Here is a 19,648-nt window from a genome sequence, read left to right as displayed (position 1 = left end):
ATCGATGCTACATCTGCAGGAATCGAGGGCATTATGCAAAAACCTGCTAAAGAATCCAAACAAAGCTGTTAAGCTCCTACAGCATATCCAGCACGCTTCCCACATCTCCCTGGAGAATGATGACATTGAATCTCTGTTCTCTGAATAGGATGAGCCTAATGAAGAAACTGTTTTTGCCCTTGGAGTAGACACTGATTTTGATCAAGCCCAATCTTTCTCCTTAGAAAGTTCTGAATCTGACTCAGAGGCCCATTACCCTTCATACCTGGCCTAACACATTCAATCATCTCGCCCAAATTGTGGCCCAGACACTATACCAATCCCGTTGGTTCCATTGCATGTCTTTCCTAGTAAGTATGAGCGGCCCATCAGTGTTATTGGATTCCTTGATACTGGAGCCCATAAAAGCATGATGAATCCCGCCATCCTACCTCCAGAATATTGGGTCCCTCATGAAGAATACTTCAAAGCTGCGGATGGAAATATCTTCAAAACCAGTTTGATCACTAAACAACCAATTGGAATACAATTCATCCCCACCTGTATCCTTTGGACGAAAGTCATTAGGTCAGACCTTCCTGACAAAGACCTGCTAATAGGTTTCGACCTATACCAACAAGCCAAGAATCTAAAAATCCTTCCAACCAGGCTGAAGTACAAAAGAAATTTTCAACCATTTACCTCTATTCCCAGACTGTATTCACTAACAGATGCCTCAGGAAAATTCAAAGAGCACAAAGAACTCCTCCTAAGGTCCTGTACTGAATCTCATGCACAGTTCCATCACCACCATCTATTATGGAAAAATCTAGAGTTCTTAGTCCAACTTCCATTCAAGCTCAACGAGGACGTAAATCCAACCAAAGCATCCCATCCAGGAATGAATCTTGCAGACTTAGCTCTAGCCCAAGAAGAGTGTAGACAACTGTTACAACAAGGTCTCATTGAACCGACTTTCTCCTAGTGGGCTTGCCAAGCCTTCTATGTTGAGAAAAGATCTAAAAGACTAAGAGGAAAAAAAAGGCTTGTCATTGATTACAAACCCCTTAACCATTTTCTTCAAGATGACAAATTCCCTTTACCCAAACCTGAAGCCTTATTCACCCAGCTCCATGAAGCCCACATCTTCTCAAAGTTTGATCTTAAGGCCGGATTTTGGTAATTAGGAATCAAACCATCAGACAGGCCTAAAACTACCTTCTGCATACCTACGGCCCAGTACCAATGGACAGTCCTTCCATTTGGTTTAAAAACAGCCCCTTTAGTTTTTCAAAAGGCCATAATCAAAATATTTGAGCCCATACTCCACAGTACTCTCATCTATATTGATGACATTCTCCTGTTCTCTAAGGATGTCACGGCCCACAAAACTTTCCTCTCTACTTTCTAGTCCATAGTAGAATCCTATGGCATCATGCTATCAGAAAAGAAGAGTTCTCTGGCCCAAACCAACATTGATTTCCTCGGGATGAAATTCAAATATGGAAAATACCAATCGGGACCACACATTACAGAAGAACTATTAAAGTTCCTTGACAAGGACTTATCTATCAAACAGATACAGCAATTTCTTGGCATCATCAATTACATTAGGAAATTTATTCCTCATGTCGCTACCCATACCAGTCAATTATCAAGAATGCTCAGGAAAGGGCCACCGCCCTGACAGAAAGAACAAATAGAATCAGTCAAGGCTCTAAAAGCAGTGGCTCTAAGTCTGACACCTCTAAAGATTCCTAGTGCGAGACATCGCACTCTCTAGACTGATGCAGTGACACCCACTGCGGTGCTGTCCTCATCGAAGAAATCCAAGGAGAAAAGCATATCTGCGGACATGCTAGTGGAGAGTTCCCAGAGCCACAGAAATATTACCACTCTGTGTACAAAGAAATATTGGTCGTCAAAAATGGAATTAAAAGATTCGAGTTCCACCTTATAGGCCATCACTTTACAGTGGTTATGGACAGCTCATCCTTTTCAAAAGTCCTAGACTTCAAGAACAAGTCTCTCCCAGAGCCACAACTTTTAAGACTAAAGGACTGGTTCGCAAAGTATAAATTCACAGTCCAGCATATTAAGGCAAAACATAACCTCATCCCAGACCTCCTGTCTAGGCCAAAAGAACTTCATCTCATAAAATCACACCTCACTTTTCCTTTGATATTCACGGCTTCATCATCCTCTCCAAACATACCCAACTTCCTCATCCCTACACTAGACAGTTTCCCTCCTGGTTGTTCTCCCAACCAACCTATTCCTCAAATAGCCCAGTTTGCAAAAAAACCACCTATTCCATTACTTGAGTGCCAGAAATACTTTAAGGGGATTGCTCCCCTCCTCCTCCATCTTCATTCTAGATAACCCATTCCTCACATGTTTTGCCATCCATCCAGACAGAGACCTCATCCTTGAAGAGCTATGGCTCCTTTGGTGCATGGTAACCCTATACTCTACAGGGATAGAGTTCCCACTCCTAGCACTGCACCAACACACTCTTGACAGATCAAACAAGACTCTCCTGTTTAGATTCCTAGAATGGTTCAAGCCCATTACTGCATGGCAATACAGCCTCAAGCGGCTCATTGAAACCTATGGAGTCGAAGAAAGGCCCATAAGAGCTTAGCCCAACATCAGGACTATGTTCATTATGCATAGACCCTTTTCCAGAAGGCCTGATGGACTTCTCTGGACCCAAAACGCTAAGTATGAATGGAGAACATACGAAGGATCCATCACAGAAAAGGACAAAATGGGACTTCAGAAGACAGCTGACAGAAAACCTCTGCGAAATCAATGGATATCAACTACTAAACTTACCTCATGTGAACTCACATCTCTTGGACCCATCTGCTCCCTCACTGACGAACCTATAGACTGGTCCCATCCAATCTGGCAAGATTCTCAGGATCCAATGGACACCGAGGCTTGGGAGGCCACCGAAAGTGCTGATCCCCCATCTATTTATAGCCAATGGCCAAAGGACTTTTTTGGAGTTAGTGACTAAGAAGACTCTGACTATGACATGCTCAATCTGTCAATAACCCCATAATTAAAGACCGTCAGCCATAGTGTGTAATAATTATGTTTTGCTTTCACTCTGTAAGAATCTTTTACTTTGGAGTGTCAGTAGTTAGTTGTTAGCCGGTTACCTGTAAAAGTTCTAAGTCTCCCACTCTATATAAGGAGACACTCTCTTCACTTGTAGCCAGACTGGGAAAAGCTTTCTCCTATCTGAAATAATATTTTGAGTTAGGATGTGTATTATACTCTTATAATCATAGATGCGCATGCTCTACACTTGCCTCGTAAGAGGATCCTGTGTATCAGAAATATCTTTATTATGATGTTAGGATGCGACGATCCCGTTATCAAGCACATGGTGGCATAAAAGGGCACAGCCAGAGAGTACCTATGGAAAGGGAAGCGGCATAGCATGAATGTCACATGTGTATGGTAATCTTTCCTTCTATATCAACCTTGGTTGAATGAATCAAGGGTCTTGTAGAGATTTTAGTGTGTTGGTTTGTCTGCTGGGCCAGCGGGGGAAAATCTGCTTCATATGAAGTTGGAGAAAACATCATACAGGGTTGCACCAATGGTAGAGCAGGTGGTGGAGTAGGAATGCAAGGCTGCATTGGTGATGGTAAAGGAGGTGAAGGCTGTTGCCGTCTTTCTTTCTTCCTGATGATTTCTAGGTCAAGTTCATAGATTGGAAGATGCTTCTTTTTCTTGGTTTCCTCATGGATTCCTATCCATGGACTGTTATCAGGATAGTCTTCTCTTTGAATTTGAGAAGGTCTGCAAGAAGCTTTAGATTTCTTAGTGAGTTTCTTCCAATTCTTATCAGACAAAAGATAGTCGTATTCATTTTTCCAGTAGTTATCACAGCAATCGCAATCTGGTTCACACATGCTAGATCTTGGGAGATCCCAGGGACAATGTCCATCTAGCTTCATAGGATAGACGTAGTGGTTATCTGGGGTGACTGCTCCGATGGAGAAATGTTTTTGTTCCTTCTCTAATGGCTGAACCATCATGGTTTGGAACACAGGTAAAGATCCTGTGGAATGTCAAGGTGGTTGAAAGGTAGTATGCACTGTGCTGTCAACATTTCTTCTGAAAGAAGATTCTGTTATCTAGATTGGCTGAGAGGTAGAGTGGAGCCTCTCATAATTGGTTAGCCAATCTTTTGGTATGAGTTGCTCAAGCTCACTTCTAGGCAGTTGCCTAGGTATCTGTACAATTATTGGTGTGGTTTCAGTATCAGCCAAAATGAGCAGGGCGTCATTTGAGACAAACAGTTGAGAAAGATCTACGGCATGATCTTGTAGTCTGTAAATGATCTGATGGTGGAGTGTTGCCATTGAGCTGCTCCTGTGAGCTAGACTTGTACCTTTAGTGCAGTACTGAGATGAGGATCTCGTAGAGAGAGATTGTAGTTTGGGAAGAATGTCAATATCACGCTTCCAGCATGGAGGGTGGTAAGACAAGTGCCTATGACCGCATGCTCATACTGGAGGAATCTGGTGTCGAGGAGAGATACTCTTGCGATAACTGGCAATCCTCGCCTGCCATGTAAACTGAGGATGAGTCGAAGTGCTCCAAAGTGCGGATGGGAATAGCCTTATTGTCTCCACTTGGGGATTAGTGGAGGAGGGATCTCTAAAGTCACATATTGTTCAGCTGCTATGCTCTGAAGAGAGCATTGATCCATCCGAGAGGCTTGGACATATTCTTTAGATAAAGATCTTCTGGAAGAGATAAGGGATCTGATAGATCTGGTCAGGGAGCCAGACCGTCTATAAATATTGTAGGGGCTGAGAAGAGGAGGGAGAGATTCTCCTACCTGTGCGTCCTCTGGTAGAGTAGCTATTTATATGAGATTATCGATCCTTGAAGAAAGGGTTCTTCTTAGAGGAGAAGAGATAGAAAGAGAAGAGGTAAGATTTACAATTTCAGAGGGTGAAGGGTGTTGTAGAACTGTTTCAGTAACAAGGGTTGGTGTTTGGCAAGCCATGCTTGGTACGTGGCATTGTATCTAGAGGTTGCTCTACCTCCAAAAAGTGAAGGACTTAAGCAGTTACTAGTTTCCAGCCGATATACCAGTCAAGAAAAAGATGGCAGAAAACAGAGAAGTATGATAATGGGTAATAAGACTTTTCTTATGAGTGGGGATTCTTCTTACTCACCGTCGGAATATGTAGCATACTAACATAATCTGGCTCTGATATCAAGATAAGCCGGGATAAATGGGTGATAGTGTATGACAAAATAAAAAATTTGTGAATATATTTATTTTATTTTTAAAAAAATAAGAATTTAAATATTAATTATAATATAATATATAAATAAAAAATAATTTATCCATTACTTTAATAGGTATAAATTATTTCCATATTTAATAGCGTATGCAAATATTTACTTTTTTTGTAACACTCCTATTTGTATAGCCTGGTATATTTCACTGTTCCGGTAATCGTTGTCGGTCCGGACAATTAAGAGGATTAGAGCCACACTTAAGACAACTAAACAAGCCATAAACACAAATAATTAGTAATTGTCAATTAGTTAAGTATGAATAAGAAAAATAGAACATAAGAAGTTAAACGAGCCGAGAGTCACAGCGATAGGTGACCTTCTCGTGAACGACTGCGAAGTCATTTTAAACTCAAATTTCGAACCGTAAAATGTGACGTCGTGGTCCTTAGGACCCTTATGAACACAGTGAAAAAGAGAAAATCACGAAAAAGAACTATTAAGCCAGTCAAATAATTAGGTCAGAGAGCCGGAAGAAATATGGAATTAATTACAAACCGGGATGAACTGGCGAGGGGCAAATTGGTTATTTGACCCCGAGAGCTGACTCCTGACCTAACTGTCAAATAAAATCGGAAAAAAGAAAATTTCGGAATCAAGAATTAAATTACAGAACTAATAGAAAAATAAATAGAAAAAAAAAGAAAATGGAAAATAGAAAAGTCAAAAGGTGATGACATCATGCATGACCTCATGCATGATGCCATAAAGAATATAATTAATTAATTAATTTATTTACATTTTTGGTCTTCCATAAGACTTAAAAATTCATAAAAAAAAAAATAAAATCATTTCTTCTTCTTCAAAAAACGTTTTTATCTCTCTCTCACTTTTCTCTCCCAAGGTTCCTCCATTAACAAGCTTTTAAAGCTTGAAAAACTTAGTTCTTCCCCACAAATTTCAACCCTAAACCCTAAAAAGCTTCTAAGCTACCCTAGAAAAGAAGATTAAAGAAGAATTGGAGGGAAGAAAGGTGAAGGAAAATCAAGCTTGGCAATTCAAGAAAATTTGACAAGTGAGGTTAGTACTTGTTTCCCTTTCTTTTCTTCTTTAAGCTTTGAAATTAAGTTGAGATGAGTGTAAATTGCATGAAAATTTAAAGAAAATGATAAGTTATGAAAGGACAAACAATTTGGCAGCCATGAGGGTTGGGGGAAAATGATATGTTTCACTTCAATAAATCATGCATGCAAGTCAATCTAAGTGGGTAGGTGTTAGTGCTACACTTTAAATTCATGAATGGAGCAAATATGTAACTTAGGGTTTTGGACATTAGGGTTTAGAGACTAAAAATGTGAAAAACTTGTAAATGGTGTCTTTGACCTAATGTGAAGAGAGAAATGGTCATTTGTGACCTAATTAAGTATGTTAGAAGTGTTTGAATCAAAGCCAAATTCGGATTGGGTATGCACCATGACCAAAAGTCAACTTTGAGGGACCAAAAATGGAATTTTACAAGTCCAATGGATATGGGACTAATTGGGGATGAAAATAGGCACTAAATGACACAATTTTCATTTAGGAAGCATGCCCAAAAAGTGACTAAAACCTAGTGAACAATTTGACTAAAGTTAAAAAATTGCAGGCTGCCCTGCACAAACTGACCAAATGAACAGTGTTTGTTCATTTGGTCATAACTTGAGCTAGGCAGGTCACAATAACCTGAAATTTTACCAGTGGTTAGATGATATATAGATATAAAACTTTCGTGAAGAACACAAACCCAAATTATGCCATTAACCCAATCAAATCACTGAGCAAAATTGGATCACTGAACCTGCAAAACTGCAGATTTACCATATGAACAGTAAAGTTTCAATGGCTATAACTCTCTCTAGAAAACTCCGATTTAGGTGATTCTTAAACCGATGGAAACCTAAGACATAGTAGAAAATTTCATATGAAGAAAATTAGACCAAATTATAGACTGAACTTGATCAAATTGCTGAACGAAGTTGGATCAACAAATCTGCAGAACCAAATTCTGTAGCATGAACAGTAACTGTATTTTGGCTATAACTTGAGCTACAAAACTCCAATTGGAGTGATTAAAAAATGAGAATAAACTTAAGACAATAGGGAACATTTTCTATGAAGAAAGTTTTGTCAAATTCCAACAGTAAAATGACCAATGGAACAGTGCAATCGAGACATCAAAAACTGAAAATTGACAATTTTGCCTAAAAGACTTAAGTGTTGAGAAAATGACCAAAACCAACAAGTTTGGTGACCAAAATGTGATATGTAGGTGAAGTTGGAGTTCCCATACCTATTAAGCCTTAGAAAGTCAACAATTTGACTTGAATAGTATAGTGAATAGTAACCCGAAATACAAAATTTCAAGAACGTCGAGTTTAACACGTTAGAGTTAGGTAAAAGTGAAGTTAAATTTATTTTTGGATTTATGCTAAGTTATGGTACTGAAACACTGTGAAACTGTGTGTTTCAGCTGAAAAAGACTTGAAAGCTCGGAGAGACTGAGTCAAGGCCTAGAGGCTACTCACGTCAGGTTTGTGCACAATAAACGTTATTTGAACCTTTTGTCATTGAAAAATTGATTTAGTATGATTTATGAAAATTTGAAGTTAATTATGAATTGTGTTACCATCTTGTGAATGAAATTATGACTTTAGTAATTTATTGAATTTCTCACGAATCATTTGAATAAAATCTTTGAAATTGATTTTTGATTTACACTTAGCATGACAGTGCCTTATTATTCCTCCTCCATTTATGGGGTGAGATAGATTATTGTCCTCCTTCTCTGGTTTACCAGTTGAGGTTGTAGATCGGATGAGTACTCATTAGCTAGCTAGCCACCTCCCTCATTGATTTCGATTAGTGAGGTTGTAGATTGCTTTGTCGTGGTGTACAACGCAGCATTGATCGAAAATTTTGTGTCATGGCTTAAGTTGTGTATGAATTGTCAACACTGTGTTTCTTAAATTATTTGACTAAATTGTGTTATTATGAGTTTTGATAATTTGTGAAATGTGATTGAGAAATATTTAAACTGTGTTTTGATAATGAATGATTTATGTATTGTATTTTAAATTTTTATTTTGCACCACTGAGTATTTTTATACTCAGCGATAGCTTATTTTGCTGTCGCAGATAAGAGCAAAGAGAAAGCAGCAGAGTGAGCTGTGGGATTGACAATAACTCTTGATCATTTTTGTACGGGTATTGTTTTATACCCTTGTAGTTATTTTGATGTAAATACTGTAATGTCATAAGTATCAATGTAAAGTGAGCAGTTGTATAATAAATTGTAATAATATTATTTTTGGATTTTATATCTGTAAAGTTAATCTGTGCATACAATATTGATGGAATGATATGAAATAATTTATTTTGAGAATTTTGAGATGTATTGACTTGAGAATATTTGGAGGTTGGGAGTTAGGAAAAATTTATTGGAAGTGCTTTTTACAGGATTTTGAAGAACGGTTTTCTCCAAATACAAACAGAACTCTGTCAAAATTTTTATAAAATTTGCGGTAAAATTAAAATGGACAAAATTTTTTACTAGTATTTAATTTTTGAATAAGTGATTTTAATTTCTGTCAAAATGCTCACCACTTCCAAAATATAAAAAAATAGTTTTAAAATCCCTTGTAGGTGCTTAATGAGCTATCGGTAGGTGAAGTTCGGTAGTTCATTAGGTAATCTATGGGATCATGTTATGCCTTACAAAAGGGTAAGGTATGACATTTTTTTTTAATAAAAAATGGAGGATATTTATTGGATGGAAGAGAGTACAAGGTCCGAAGCCTATAAAATATAAGGCCCAAAGCCTAAAATACATGAAATCTTAGGACCAATTGTGTAAAGACGCGGAATTCTCCTGTAGAGGTGTGCATTATTTGATTATAACTAAATAATTGAATCGAATCGATAAAATTTAATTATTTCGATGAGAGAATAAATTTAATTTAGTTTGATCTTTGATTACTAATAATAAAAATTTTTAATTTTCGATTATCAGTTCGGTTACTTTTGATTTATTAATCGAACTAATCAAAATAACCGAATTTCAATTAATTAATATATTAATTATAATTTTATTAATATTATATTATTTATGATTATTATTTTTATGATTTTATAATAATATTTAACTTATAATTATTACTTTATTAATATTAAATTATATTTATTATTTTTTATAAATAAAAAAATATAAATATATTTTTATTAATATTTTATTAAATAATTAATAATATACATATATATTTTTTTCAATTAGCCTGTTATAACTGATAACCGACTGAATATTTTTTATTTTGGTTAATTTTAATTTTTTCTCAATTTTAATTCGAATCGGATAATATTTTTAGAATCGATTAATAATTCAATTAGTTGAAATTTCAATTCAATTTGGTTCAGAGTGCTCACCCCTACTTTCCAGCAACAGTTGACAGATGAGACTTCAGCTACCAGCGAAGAACACTTCAAAGAAAAGCTACATCTTGCAAGAGAAAAGGCCATAGCTGAGAGATCCAACAACACTAAACTTGAAGTAAAGCTCCCTGATCAGAAACTAATCTCCCCAAATCAAAGTAACAACCCAGTGAAACAGGAGAGTCACACAGCAACCAGCTATTAAGGCAAGCACCAATGCTGGATGAAACCGGGGAACAACATGGCAAGACGATACTCAATTAACCATCAGTACCATCGTAACCCCAGCTAATAAGAGATAGGTAGGGATGGCGACGAATCACTGTATTCGAATTCGAACTTGATTAATATTATTAAAATTTAAACCCGTTCTAAGTCCGTTTAAAATTTACTCTCAACTATCCGAATCCATTCCAAACTAGATTATTATTATTCGAAAAAAAAACTCGAACCTGTTTAATTTTATGTATTTTAATTAATATTTTGTATAAAAAATTATTTTAATTAACAATTTATATTTTAAAATTTTAATAATTTTATAAAATATTTAAATTCTATTTTATATAACATAAAATATATAAATATTTATAAATATTATTATAAAAATATATATTTTATATTTAATTAAATATTTATGTAAAAGGGTTTGGATAACGGATACTCAATATATAAAATTTGAACCCGACCCAAAATCACACCGGATATTATTTTTTAAATCCGAACCCAATTATATAATATCCAAACTAGTCCTATTAAAGTTTGGTCAGATCAGATACCCACAAAAATTTGATCTATTGTCATCCCTAACGGGGGAGACTCGAACAGTATAAGAGAAGCATCACACACTGAACTTGATACTGTTTAACCAACATGCAACATCCACAAGGAGAATCAAACACAACCCCATCCACAGAGAGTACTAAAACTCCATAGAAGGATCCATCAACTCATGCATAAAAAATTCTATTTGATTTCATGTAATCATAAAATAATATATAATATTATAAAAATGTTTGACTTAAAAAACTTCCTATTTTTCTACTTATTCTTAAATATGAGAAAAGTTTTAGAAAAACATTAAAATTATAACGAGAAAATTTTTAGAAAAATATTAAAATTATAATTTTGCTATCAATTGGTGGTAATTGTTGATGAAATAATAATTAGGTATATGTTTTTTGACATATATATTTCTTCTCTTGTATTTTTTTTTTAATTTTAGTGAAGAAATACAGATTAACCAATTTGTAATTTCACCAAACAATGATGTCTCATTGTTGTAAGTTTGGCAGAAAATGGTGGAATCATGGCCAAGTTATACTCTGTTTTGGAATATAGAATTTTATAAAAATTTAATTTAATTGAAATTTTTTTATTAATTTTTATGTTTAAAATTAAAAATTATATATATATATATATATTTTTTTTTAATTTTAAAAAATTATTTTAAAAATAAAAATTAAATACAATTATATGATATTTTAATTAAAATTTTATTTTAAATGATATATTTATTCCAAAGAAACTAACTTAAAAATTGTGCATGACTACTACCTAATCACTTTTGCATGTTCCTTGAGGTAAGAAAATGGTGAGCTAATTTTTATAATTTATTCCTTAATTTTATCTTATAATTCATTTCTATCCATTAATTTTAATTTATTATTATAAATTTATAAACTTTAATTTTATTTTATAAAAATTCTTTATAACTTGCAATAGCAAGTTTTCAAATTAAAAAATTCTTTTAAATTACTGTGTGACATTTACAAATATAATTTTAGTAATCGTGTGATATTTACAAATATAATTTTAATACTTTTTGATGTAAGATAAATTTTTCTCTTTCTAAGAAAACATATCATTATAATTACATTAGTATTTTTGTGATAAGTTCAGACGTTAATTAAAACGGTATATTTTTTTGTGTAAGTGGAAATGAAGTAAAAAAGTAATTTTATTCTTTTTTTAACCTCCTAGAGGAATTTTTTTGTAAAATAAAACTAAAGTTCAAGAATTTTTTAGGTATAAATTAAAGTTAAGGGATGAAAGTGAAACACGGAGTAAAATTTAGGGACTAACTATAAAAATTATCCAAAATGGTGAGCAAATCTCTCATTCATCATCAATGCAACTTGCATTGTCGAAGATTCTCACAAGAGGCAAAGAGCATGAATAATGGAAACGACTCTGCGCTATTATAATAGGATAACCGGTTACGAAATGAAAATTACGTTTTTACCCTTTCTTCCTTTCTCTTCTTTTCTTTTTCATCACTTCTCTATTTCTTCAACCAAAATAAAAAAGTTTGATATATTAAAATTTTATAGTACAATAAATAATTTTTTTTTTTAATAAAATCTCCAGGACTTCTTTCTCTGAGTTGTTCCACAGTTGCAGCCTTAAAAGCAAATTGCCATTGAATAACAACAATAAAAATGAATAAGTCTTAATATTAAACTAATTGCAGTTGATTATATGATCTTGTTCGTTATTCAACTCTATTTGAGATTAATTCTGCAACAAATTTCCATTGATAAGGCTAAAAAAAAAGAGAGGGGGTTGTTGGGGGGGGGGGGGGGGGGTGTGTGCGGTGTGTGGGTGGGCGGCTAGGAGGGTAGAGGGGGAGGAGAGGGAAATGCTTCTGTGAGCAGATTCAAGTGACTTGGAATATTACAAATGAAGAGATCAGATAACTAAAGAAAATGAATGGCATAGTATTGTATTGTTCTGCTCTTAAGCTCACCATGACATGAAACAATAAACAGAAAATGAATTACAACAAACAATTACCGAGGGCCAAGCCAACTAATACAAAGAACAAAGGTCTTGAAAATCAAGTGGAACATGGTTTAAATTCACAAGAGAGATGATCTATAGACCAAAGGCATACATAAGAATAAACGAAGCAGAGGTAGCATAGGGCCAAAGACCAAGAGGCCGGGTTGGCCAATTGCTAGCACCGCTACATTCATCATTAGCACCACTAAAGCATCCAGGCCTTGTTACCTTAGCCACACCTCCCTCTAAAGCAAAGCTACTGTTAGGCTTACCATTGCTGAACAACACACACCAAAAATAGGGAGACCCACCATCGGTGCCTGAAACTGCAGCTCCCACTTCTGTGTGATTCTTATTATATAGAATGTCCAAGCTCTTGCTGTTTTTCATCAGAACTTCTGAAAATACTTCAGCTGGATCGACGTATTTGGATTGGCAGCCAAGTAAACGACCTGTGATTGGAGTGAGAGTTGAGACCGTGACGCCACAAGCAGGAGCAAAAGTTTCAGCAAATTCAGATTCAGCAGGTTTCTTTGCATCAGCTCCTCCTACAGCACCACAATCCCCTTGGTATGCTTTTATGTACTGCAATGCAATGCAGGCTAGGCCTGGATTGTCATAGAGTGATGATCCCTTGTGTGCAGTCCTATTGCTGTTAAGCACAGCTACCAGTTGATCAGCTGGGTTATCCGTTACTCTTACTACATCTAGCATACATAATAAAAGGAAAATTTCATTAGAGAAGAAGAATAATGAATTACTGGAAAGTAACAAAAGTACCCACCAGGGCAAATCTCACAATAGCAACATTTCACACACGACTGAATGATCTACATTCACTTTTATTCCAACTCAGGAAGTAAATTCCTTAAATGGAACACAAATAGCAAAGCATGACAGAATCAGAGAAAAAAGATAAAGCCTTTGCACCACCTCAGCTTGTCAAACTACCAAATTCATAACATCAGCTTATTTCTTCTCTATTCCCAAGCAGACAACACAAAGTCAAAGTAATAATTCTATCAAACTGACCTCATCCCCACTTTTGGGTATTCTACATTCCAAACCCAAACAGGGAAATGAATATGATGCCATATTATTTAAAGTTCTTATACACACGTAATCACATAAACAAAACTCTTAATTGGTAAAGGCTGAAGTCTTTCAAAAGGCCATTCATGATGCACTCAGAAACAAGTATTGTTCTGAGCTCAATTATGGGCTTTTCTCATGGATACATTGATTTTTCTTGACTCTAGCAATTGTGGTATAGGCATTTACTTTGGCGGGGAAAAATATTTCCTTCTGCAGGAATATCAATATTAATCAGTGACAGTTAGAGCCAATATGTCTCATAATGCATCTCTAGTGCAGACATGCTGGCATATAATGTACAGGGCACATGGACAGTTGGGCACGCAAGCACATGCACACAGACACACACCCTAGGGAGGGAAAAGAGGATAATAAATTTTGAAGATGTGAAATCTTTCCTAGTAAAGAAGATAGTCATTACTAACAGAGATTCAGGTTTGCAAACGAAAATCTCAAGGCTGAATAGTGGAGGCATTTGCTATCCTCATTACACTTGTAAGAATCTAGTCAGTTTTATTCTCATAATTTTCCCCACCTGGGAAGTTTTCTTTCTTGCTCAATGAAAGAACAAAATACTTCAGTAACAATAACATAGCTGTTAAGATCCTTCTAATGGATACTGTTCTATTTTCACACACATCCCATAATCAAGGGTACAATATTAGATTACATATCTTCTGTACTCCTAAATCAGTAAAGTCATTCCCTAGCCAAAACAACATCTTTGTCCTGACCAAAACAGCATAGGTTCCTAAAAGATCATTCCACATTTGTTATTAGCATCCGTCAATGAAATCTTAAGTTAACAAATCGAAAATTGATTCACCAGTTTGGCTAAAGTTGACTTTTTTTTAGAGCAAAAAAATTGAATATTCCAAGATCGAAAGATTTTTTTCCCCCATTTTCCTCCAATCTATTAGCAACCCAAAAAGAAAAAAAAAAGAATTCAAAAACAGAAAAAAATACCACAAGTGCTCCCAATAGAGAAGAGTTGGGTTTAAAGCAGAGATCTAATATTAGGATTTATGAAAATTAAAATCACACAACTACCTTGTTTGAACAAAATCTGAAACAATGCCAAGACTCAAATTAATGAAGATGCACAAAACTAGAACCCACATTCCAGAAAGAGTAAAGAATCCCACATAGACAAACAAACTGAAAGATTTTCAAAGATTCTAAAGCAGATCAAGCACTTAACGCTACTAATACATTCCAAATCCAAATCTATAAAAACACACATTTTCCCCCCCTCCCCTTTCCATAAAAGACTCTCTATTTCAGCATAATCAACAGATGGTAAAGTAAAAAAAAGGGGGGGCAAATGGAGGCTTACTATGAATGCTGGCAGAGACAGAGACGAACAGAAGAGAGAGTTTGAGAAACAATGTAGCCATTGGCGGTAAGCTATATTACAGCTGAAACAAAGAGCAGAGAGAAGGAGAAAGATTTTAAGGAGAGTGAGATGGGATCGGAAATGAAACGAAGGATGGAAGAGCCAGTAGAATGTCTACTTCGATATTACCAGTACAGCTTTTGGCTTGTGATTTTAAGACATCTCGACTCGTCACCAACTGGGCTTTCGGTTCCTACCTGACTTCACCTATTTACAATTCTATCCTCCATATGCTTTGTGTTTTCATTCTTTTTCTTTTTTGGTCAACTGTTCCGTTAAGAGGAAAATGGCAGTAAAATCGAGGGTAAATCCGTCATTTCAGGGGTGACCTGTAGTGACCTGGACGCTGGAAAGGAAGGGATAGGGAACTTGCTTTATTTCTTTCTTTTTCTCCTTCCACTGACGACTCTTCTGTCGGAACCTACGCTCTAGTGACTACGGGCATGTTATGATGTCAATATCCTACACCACGGCGCACGTTAGCATCAGTCCTTGAAATCCTTCGCTTTTCCCTTCTCTTAGTCTTATCTCAGCAAAACACAGGAAGAATTTCGGTGGAGTGAGGTGCGCATTGTCCCCCCGCCAAGTGGCCGGAGATCAGCAGGCGATTGGTCTCCATCTCTCTCCTCTTATCGCATCTCTTTCTTGTCCCTAACCGTACGAGCCACTCCGTTCCGGCAATTGATTTATTTAGAATCCATATTTAAGCAAAGTGTGGTTTTGGATAAGTTTGTGAAAAATTAACGGCTATGGATGTTTTGATTTTAAGTTTAGTTCCTCTGGGATTTAGAATTCCCTCAAATTCAAAAGTTCCCATTTCCGGATTCTAATTGCAATTTCATTTTTTGCTGTGATCGAACGGTGGAAATGGCTCTTCAAGATATAGAAAATTTGAATTCTATTCCCAGTACAAACTAAAGGAGTAGAAACATTCCCCATTGAGTTATATTTTCTTTTATTAGACTTGCAATATTTTCTACTGCCATTGATTATCCTCCAGAGAAATGGCGTTTAAGATGTTTGGTCATGTCCAACATCTCTCATCAATGGAATATCTCTGTAGGGAAGTGTAATGAGTTACACTATGTTTGGATTATGGTTTGGGATGGTTTCATATTGTACGGTTTTTATCTATTTGTTTGGAAAGATTGTTCTTAAAAAGTGTGATGTGGAGGAAAATGGTTTTAAAAAATTTATAATTTGTTAATATTGATGCGAAATTAGGTTCATATAGGAGTGAAAGACAAAACAGAATTAAAGTTTAGTCTTTGTTGTTGCCATTAATTATCCTCCAATGACATGAAGGTCCAATTTCAGGCACTCCCAAGTGCCTTGACCACTGTGGACATTGAACTTATTTATGTTTCATTCCTATATGTATGAATGTCTGGACTGTATGTATCATGACTAATCCTTTTGAATATGAATTTATTATTTAACAGGAAAAAGCTTGACCCATTTGTGGCTTATGATCCTGCTGTCATATTGACCCACCTTCAGATTAAGGACTTGGGTAATTCCCTCTTTTTGCTAAAATATTTTCTTCATAAGTCATACAAGTACGAAACATGATCAAATATACAAGTTCTGTATCGTATGGAAGATGTGGCACAAAATATTTTAGTGTTACGTGGTCAGGATATATTACTCTTTCAGTTCTTACACAGAGTTGAATGATAAAAAAGGATTCATACAATCAGTCTTAATTAGTTTGGAATTAAGCTTTAATTGTTGTTGTTGTTTGTTCAGTCCTTAAACTTCAGTTTTTCCATACACGCTTAAAGAATTTTTCTTTATACTTACAGTTTGCAAGACTTGTAGCTCAATTAGATCTTTTGTAAGATGTTGAAAGTTTGGCATGATGCTTTTGTTTTTGTGGTTTGGCTTGTATAGAGAAAACTTTGGAGCTTGATCAACTCCAATTTGCTAATTGTTGCTTTCTATTACGCTCTGGTCCTGCAGCGACTCGTCGTATAAATATTTGAGTAGTAAGTTGCAATTTCTTGAGTTCTAATATTTTTTGTGATTTTCTAACTTAGCATTTGATCTGCTTCTCATTGCTAGTGATATATATATATATATATATATATATATATATATATATAAAATCTTGGAAAATCCCACAGTTTATTGAATAAAAAATAAAAAATCTTGTCTATAAGGACTGGAAACAAGACATGGTTATAGAGAGAGGAGCTATAATCTTGAGCATGTTCTCTTAACTTGTAGAAAGGATTCTACAACAATTCTAGGGAAGAGCAATGGGGTGCTGTTAATTTCACTTATTTATTCACCATGCTACTTAATTTTAGCGTGATAAATTTCAGTATGTTGCTGAAAAATAGCTGAAGTTCAATTTTTGTTTCAATAAAGTTACTGGTTTCATATCATGGTTAAAACATTTGGTGGGAAAATAGACCGAGTCTAACTCCATCCCAAAAGTTAGCTCAAGCAGATAAAATTTGTCCAAGTCTTACATTTAGCACAAAGTTTTGCACTGTTGCTGTTATGATTAATCTCATCTGTGAGCCTATGCTTTATATAAGATATCCAAAGCATCATTCCATGTTCTCATTTGGATTTGCTCTATGGCAGTCTGTGTACGTGAGTTCCTGAGCTTTGAAAATTTTTCTATGAAGCTTCAGGTAGCAAAATATGCTTCAGATGCTGGAAGTGGCAACACTGCTTTCAATGATGTTGATAGATGTCTGAGGTCTGTGCCATAATCTCTGTCACTTTAAAAGCCAAAAAGCATTGTAGGTATATCATTTGTTACTAAGGTGGATTTCTGATCGAGTGTCAGTGGATTTCTGATTGAGTGTCTCTTCCAATTTGGTCTTCCCATTTGCAGACCGTGGATGCTTACTGCCTGGGATAAACTGGATAAGTGCGGCTAGGATTTGCACCATTATCATGTTTGGAAAACCTATCCAGGGACAACATGCTTAAAAACTGTGTTTAATTTTTAATAAAAATTATTAAAATGGCATGTGTGGCGATCATGTGGCTAGCTTGTATAAATAATTCAAGTTTGCAAGTGAGCATCGATTAAACCATTACAATTGTAGCATTTTCATTTTTATAGAGCCTTGGAAGAACTTGATTCCTTGCTTCTGCATGTATCAAGAAATGATCCAGAAAGCTTCAGTCATATCAGTGAAGGCAAAAATAGGTATTGCCCTTGATGCCCTCGACAGGTAATGCTTTTTTTTTTTTCCCCTTTTTTTTTGGGCTATGGATTATCTGAGCACCTAAGTAACACATGATATGTGGCGAAGGGGTTAATTCTTGTCTTCAGGATGTATTTAGAATTTTTTTTTCCCATCACATGCAACAAATCTGTAACAATTCAGTATGTATGGAATCAGGTAAATTCCTTATATGACAAGTTCTTATATTTTACAGCGGCCTCCAGACTGCCCCTCCTGACGTTATGGATACAGGGAAGGCTATTGCAGATGCCTATAAAAGCCCTGAAGAAGAAATTTTAGACCTAGAACTGAAAAAGCTGAAATCAATATTATGATATTATCTATTGTACTTATGATGGATTGACGGCCAGAAACTATAGCTGTATCTTCTTGTCTGGGTCATTTTCTTTAGAAAGAAATTGATGAACACCAGAGTTTAATAACAGAGCTTGAGAGCTTTTATGTGATCTGTACTGAATAGGATCACTAGTTAACAGTGGTAGGGACAGAATTATTAAATTCATGCCTGTTAATACTCCATGGATTTGATGTTTATATTTTTCTCATTAACTACCTATCTAGTTAGTGGTATTATTCAAATGCTAGCATTTAAATTGAAAATTATTCACAGCAAGATATGATAGGATACAAATTTCGTAATAATCATATTTCATAATAATCATGTTATATGGATGATAGCAACGTAATCATCTCCGTAAAGTTTTCATATATATATATATATATATATATATATATATATATATATATATATATATATATATATATATCAAAATTAAGCTAATGATTAGTTAAATATTTAATTGTCTATTTCTCCTTTTTATTTTAAAAAATAGTGAACAAATCAGAATTAAAAAAAAAAAAAAAACTCAAGATTTTTAGTGTGTTATAATTATAAATAAGATGAAAAAATAAGGTCATTATCATGAAAAGTAGCTACTGCCTAATGGGTCTTTGTCTTAGCCTGACTTGTGGGTAGGGGTAGGTATTATTTGGTTCAAATCAAATAAATTGAATTGAAATATTTTAATTCAATAATTTTGTTCTGTTTTTAAGATAATTCGATTCGGTTAAGTTTTATGTTATAAAAATTTTGGTTATTTTGTTTGATTTTGAAGAGAAAAAATGATTAAATCGAACCGAATCGAATAGTTTTTTAATTTTTAAATTGATTTATTTTTATTAAAAATTTATAAATTATATGTAATTTTACATATATAAATAGTTTAATTTTATTAATTAATGATTATTAAGTTTAAACTAAGGTTAAAATCATACCAAATAACTTGCAAATCAAATTTAAATTAAAAAATAATTAAAAATCAAAACCGATCGATTTGAATCAAATTGAATAGAAATAGAGTAATTCGATTCAATTTTTTATTTATTTCAGTTTAATTTAATTTTTAAAATATGTAATTTAATTTAATTTGATTCGATTTGAATC

The 19,648-nt window shown here is 34.7% G+C and overlaps 1 protein-coding gene, 1 long non-coding RNA gene and 1 pseudogene across 2 annotated transcripts; 2 read left to right on the top strand and 1 right to left on the bottom strand.

Moving 5' to 3' along the window:
• Positions 1–12,413: 12,413 nt before the first annotated feature.
• Positions 12,414–15,228, bottom strand: LOC110671625 (uncharacterized). Its single transcript, XM_021834134.2, has 2 exons — positions 14,933–15,228; positions 12,414–13,208 (listed from the first exon to the last, which is right to left on the bottom strand). The coding sequence occupies exons 1-2, from the start codon at positions 14,991–14,993 to the stop codon at positions 12,595–12,597; spliced, it is 675 nt and encodes a 224-aa protein (XP_021689826.2). The 5' UTR covers positions 14,994–15,228; the 3' UTR covers positions 12,414–12,594.
• Positions 15,229–15,242: 14 nt separating this feature from the next.
• Positions 15,243–15,650, top strand: LOC131179312 (uncharacterized). The gene is made up of 2 exons (XR_009148318.1): positions 15,243–15,556; positions 15,589–15,650. It is a non-coding gene; the product is annotated as an uncharacterized LOC131179312 (long non-coding RNA).
• A 346-nt stretch (positions 15,651–15,996) lies between these two features.
• Positions 15,997–18,723, top strand: LOC110671626 (uncharacterized; annotated as a pseudogene).
• The last annotated feature ends 925 nt before the right edge of the window (positions 18,724–19,648 follow it).

Source organism: Hevea brasiliensis, chromosome 4, assembly GCF_030052815.1.
Source record: "Hevea brasiliensis isolate MT/VB/25A 57/8 chromosome 4, ASM3005281v1, whole genome shotgun sequence".
Lineage (NCBI taxonomy): Eukaryota > Viridiplantae > Streptophyta > Magnoliopsida > Malpighiales > Euphorbiaceae > Hevea > Hevea brasiliensis.
This window is presented reverse-complemented; position numbering and strand designations above follow the sequence as displayed.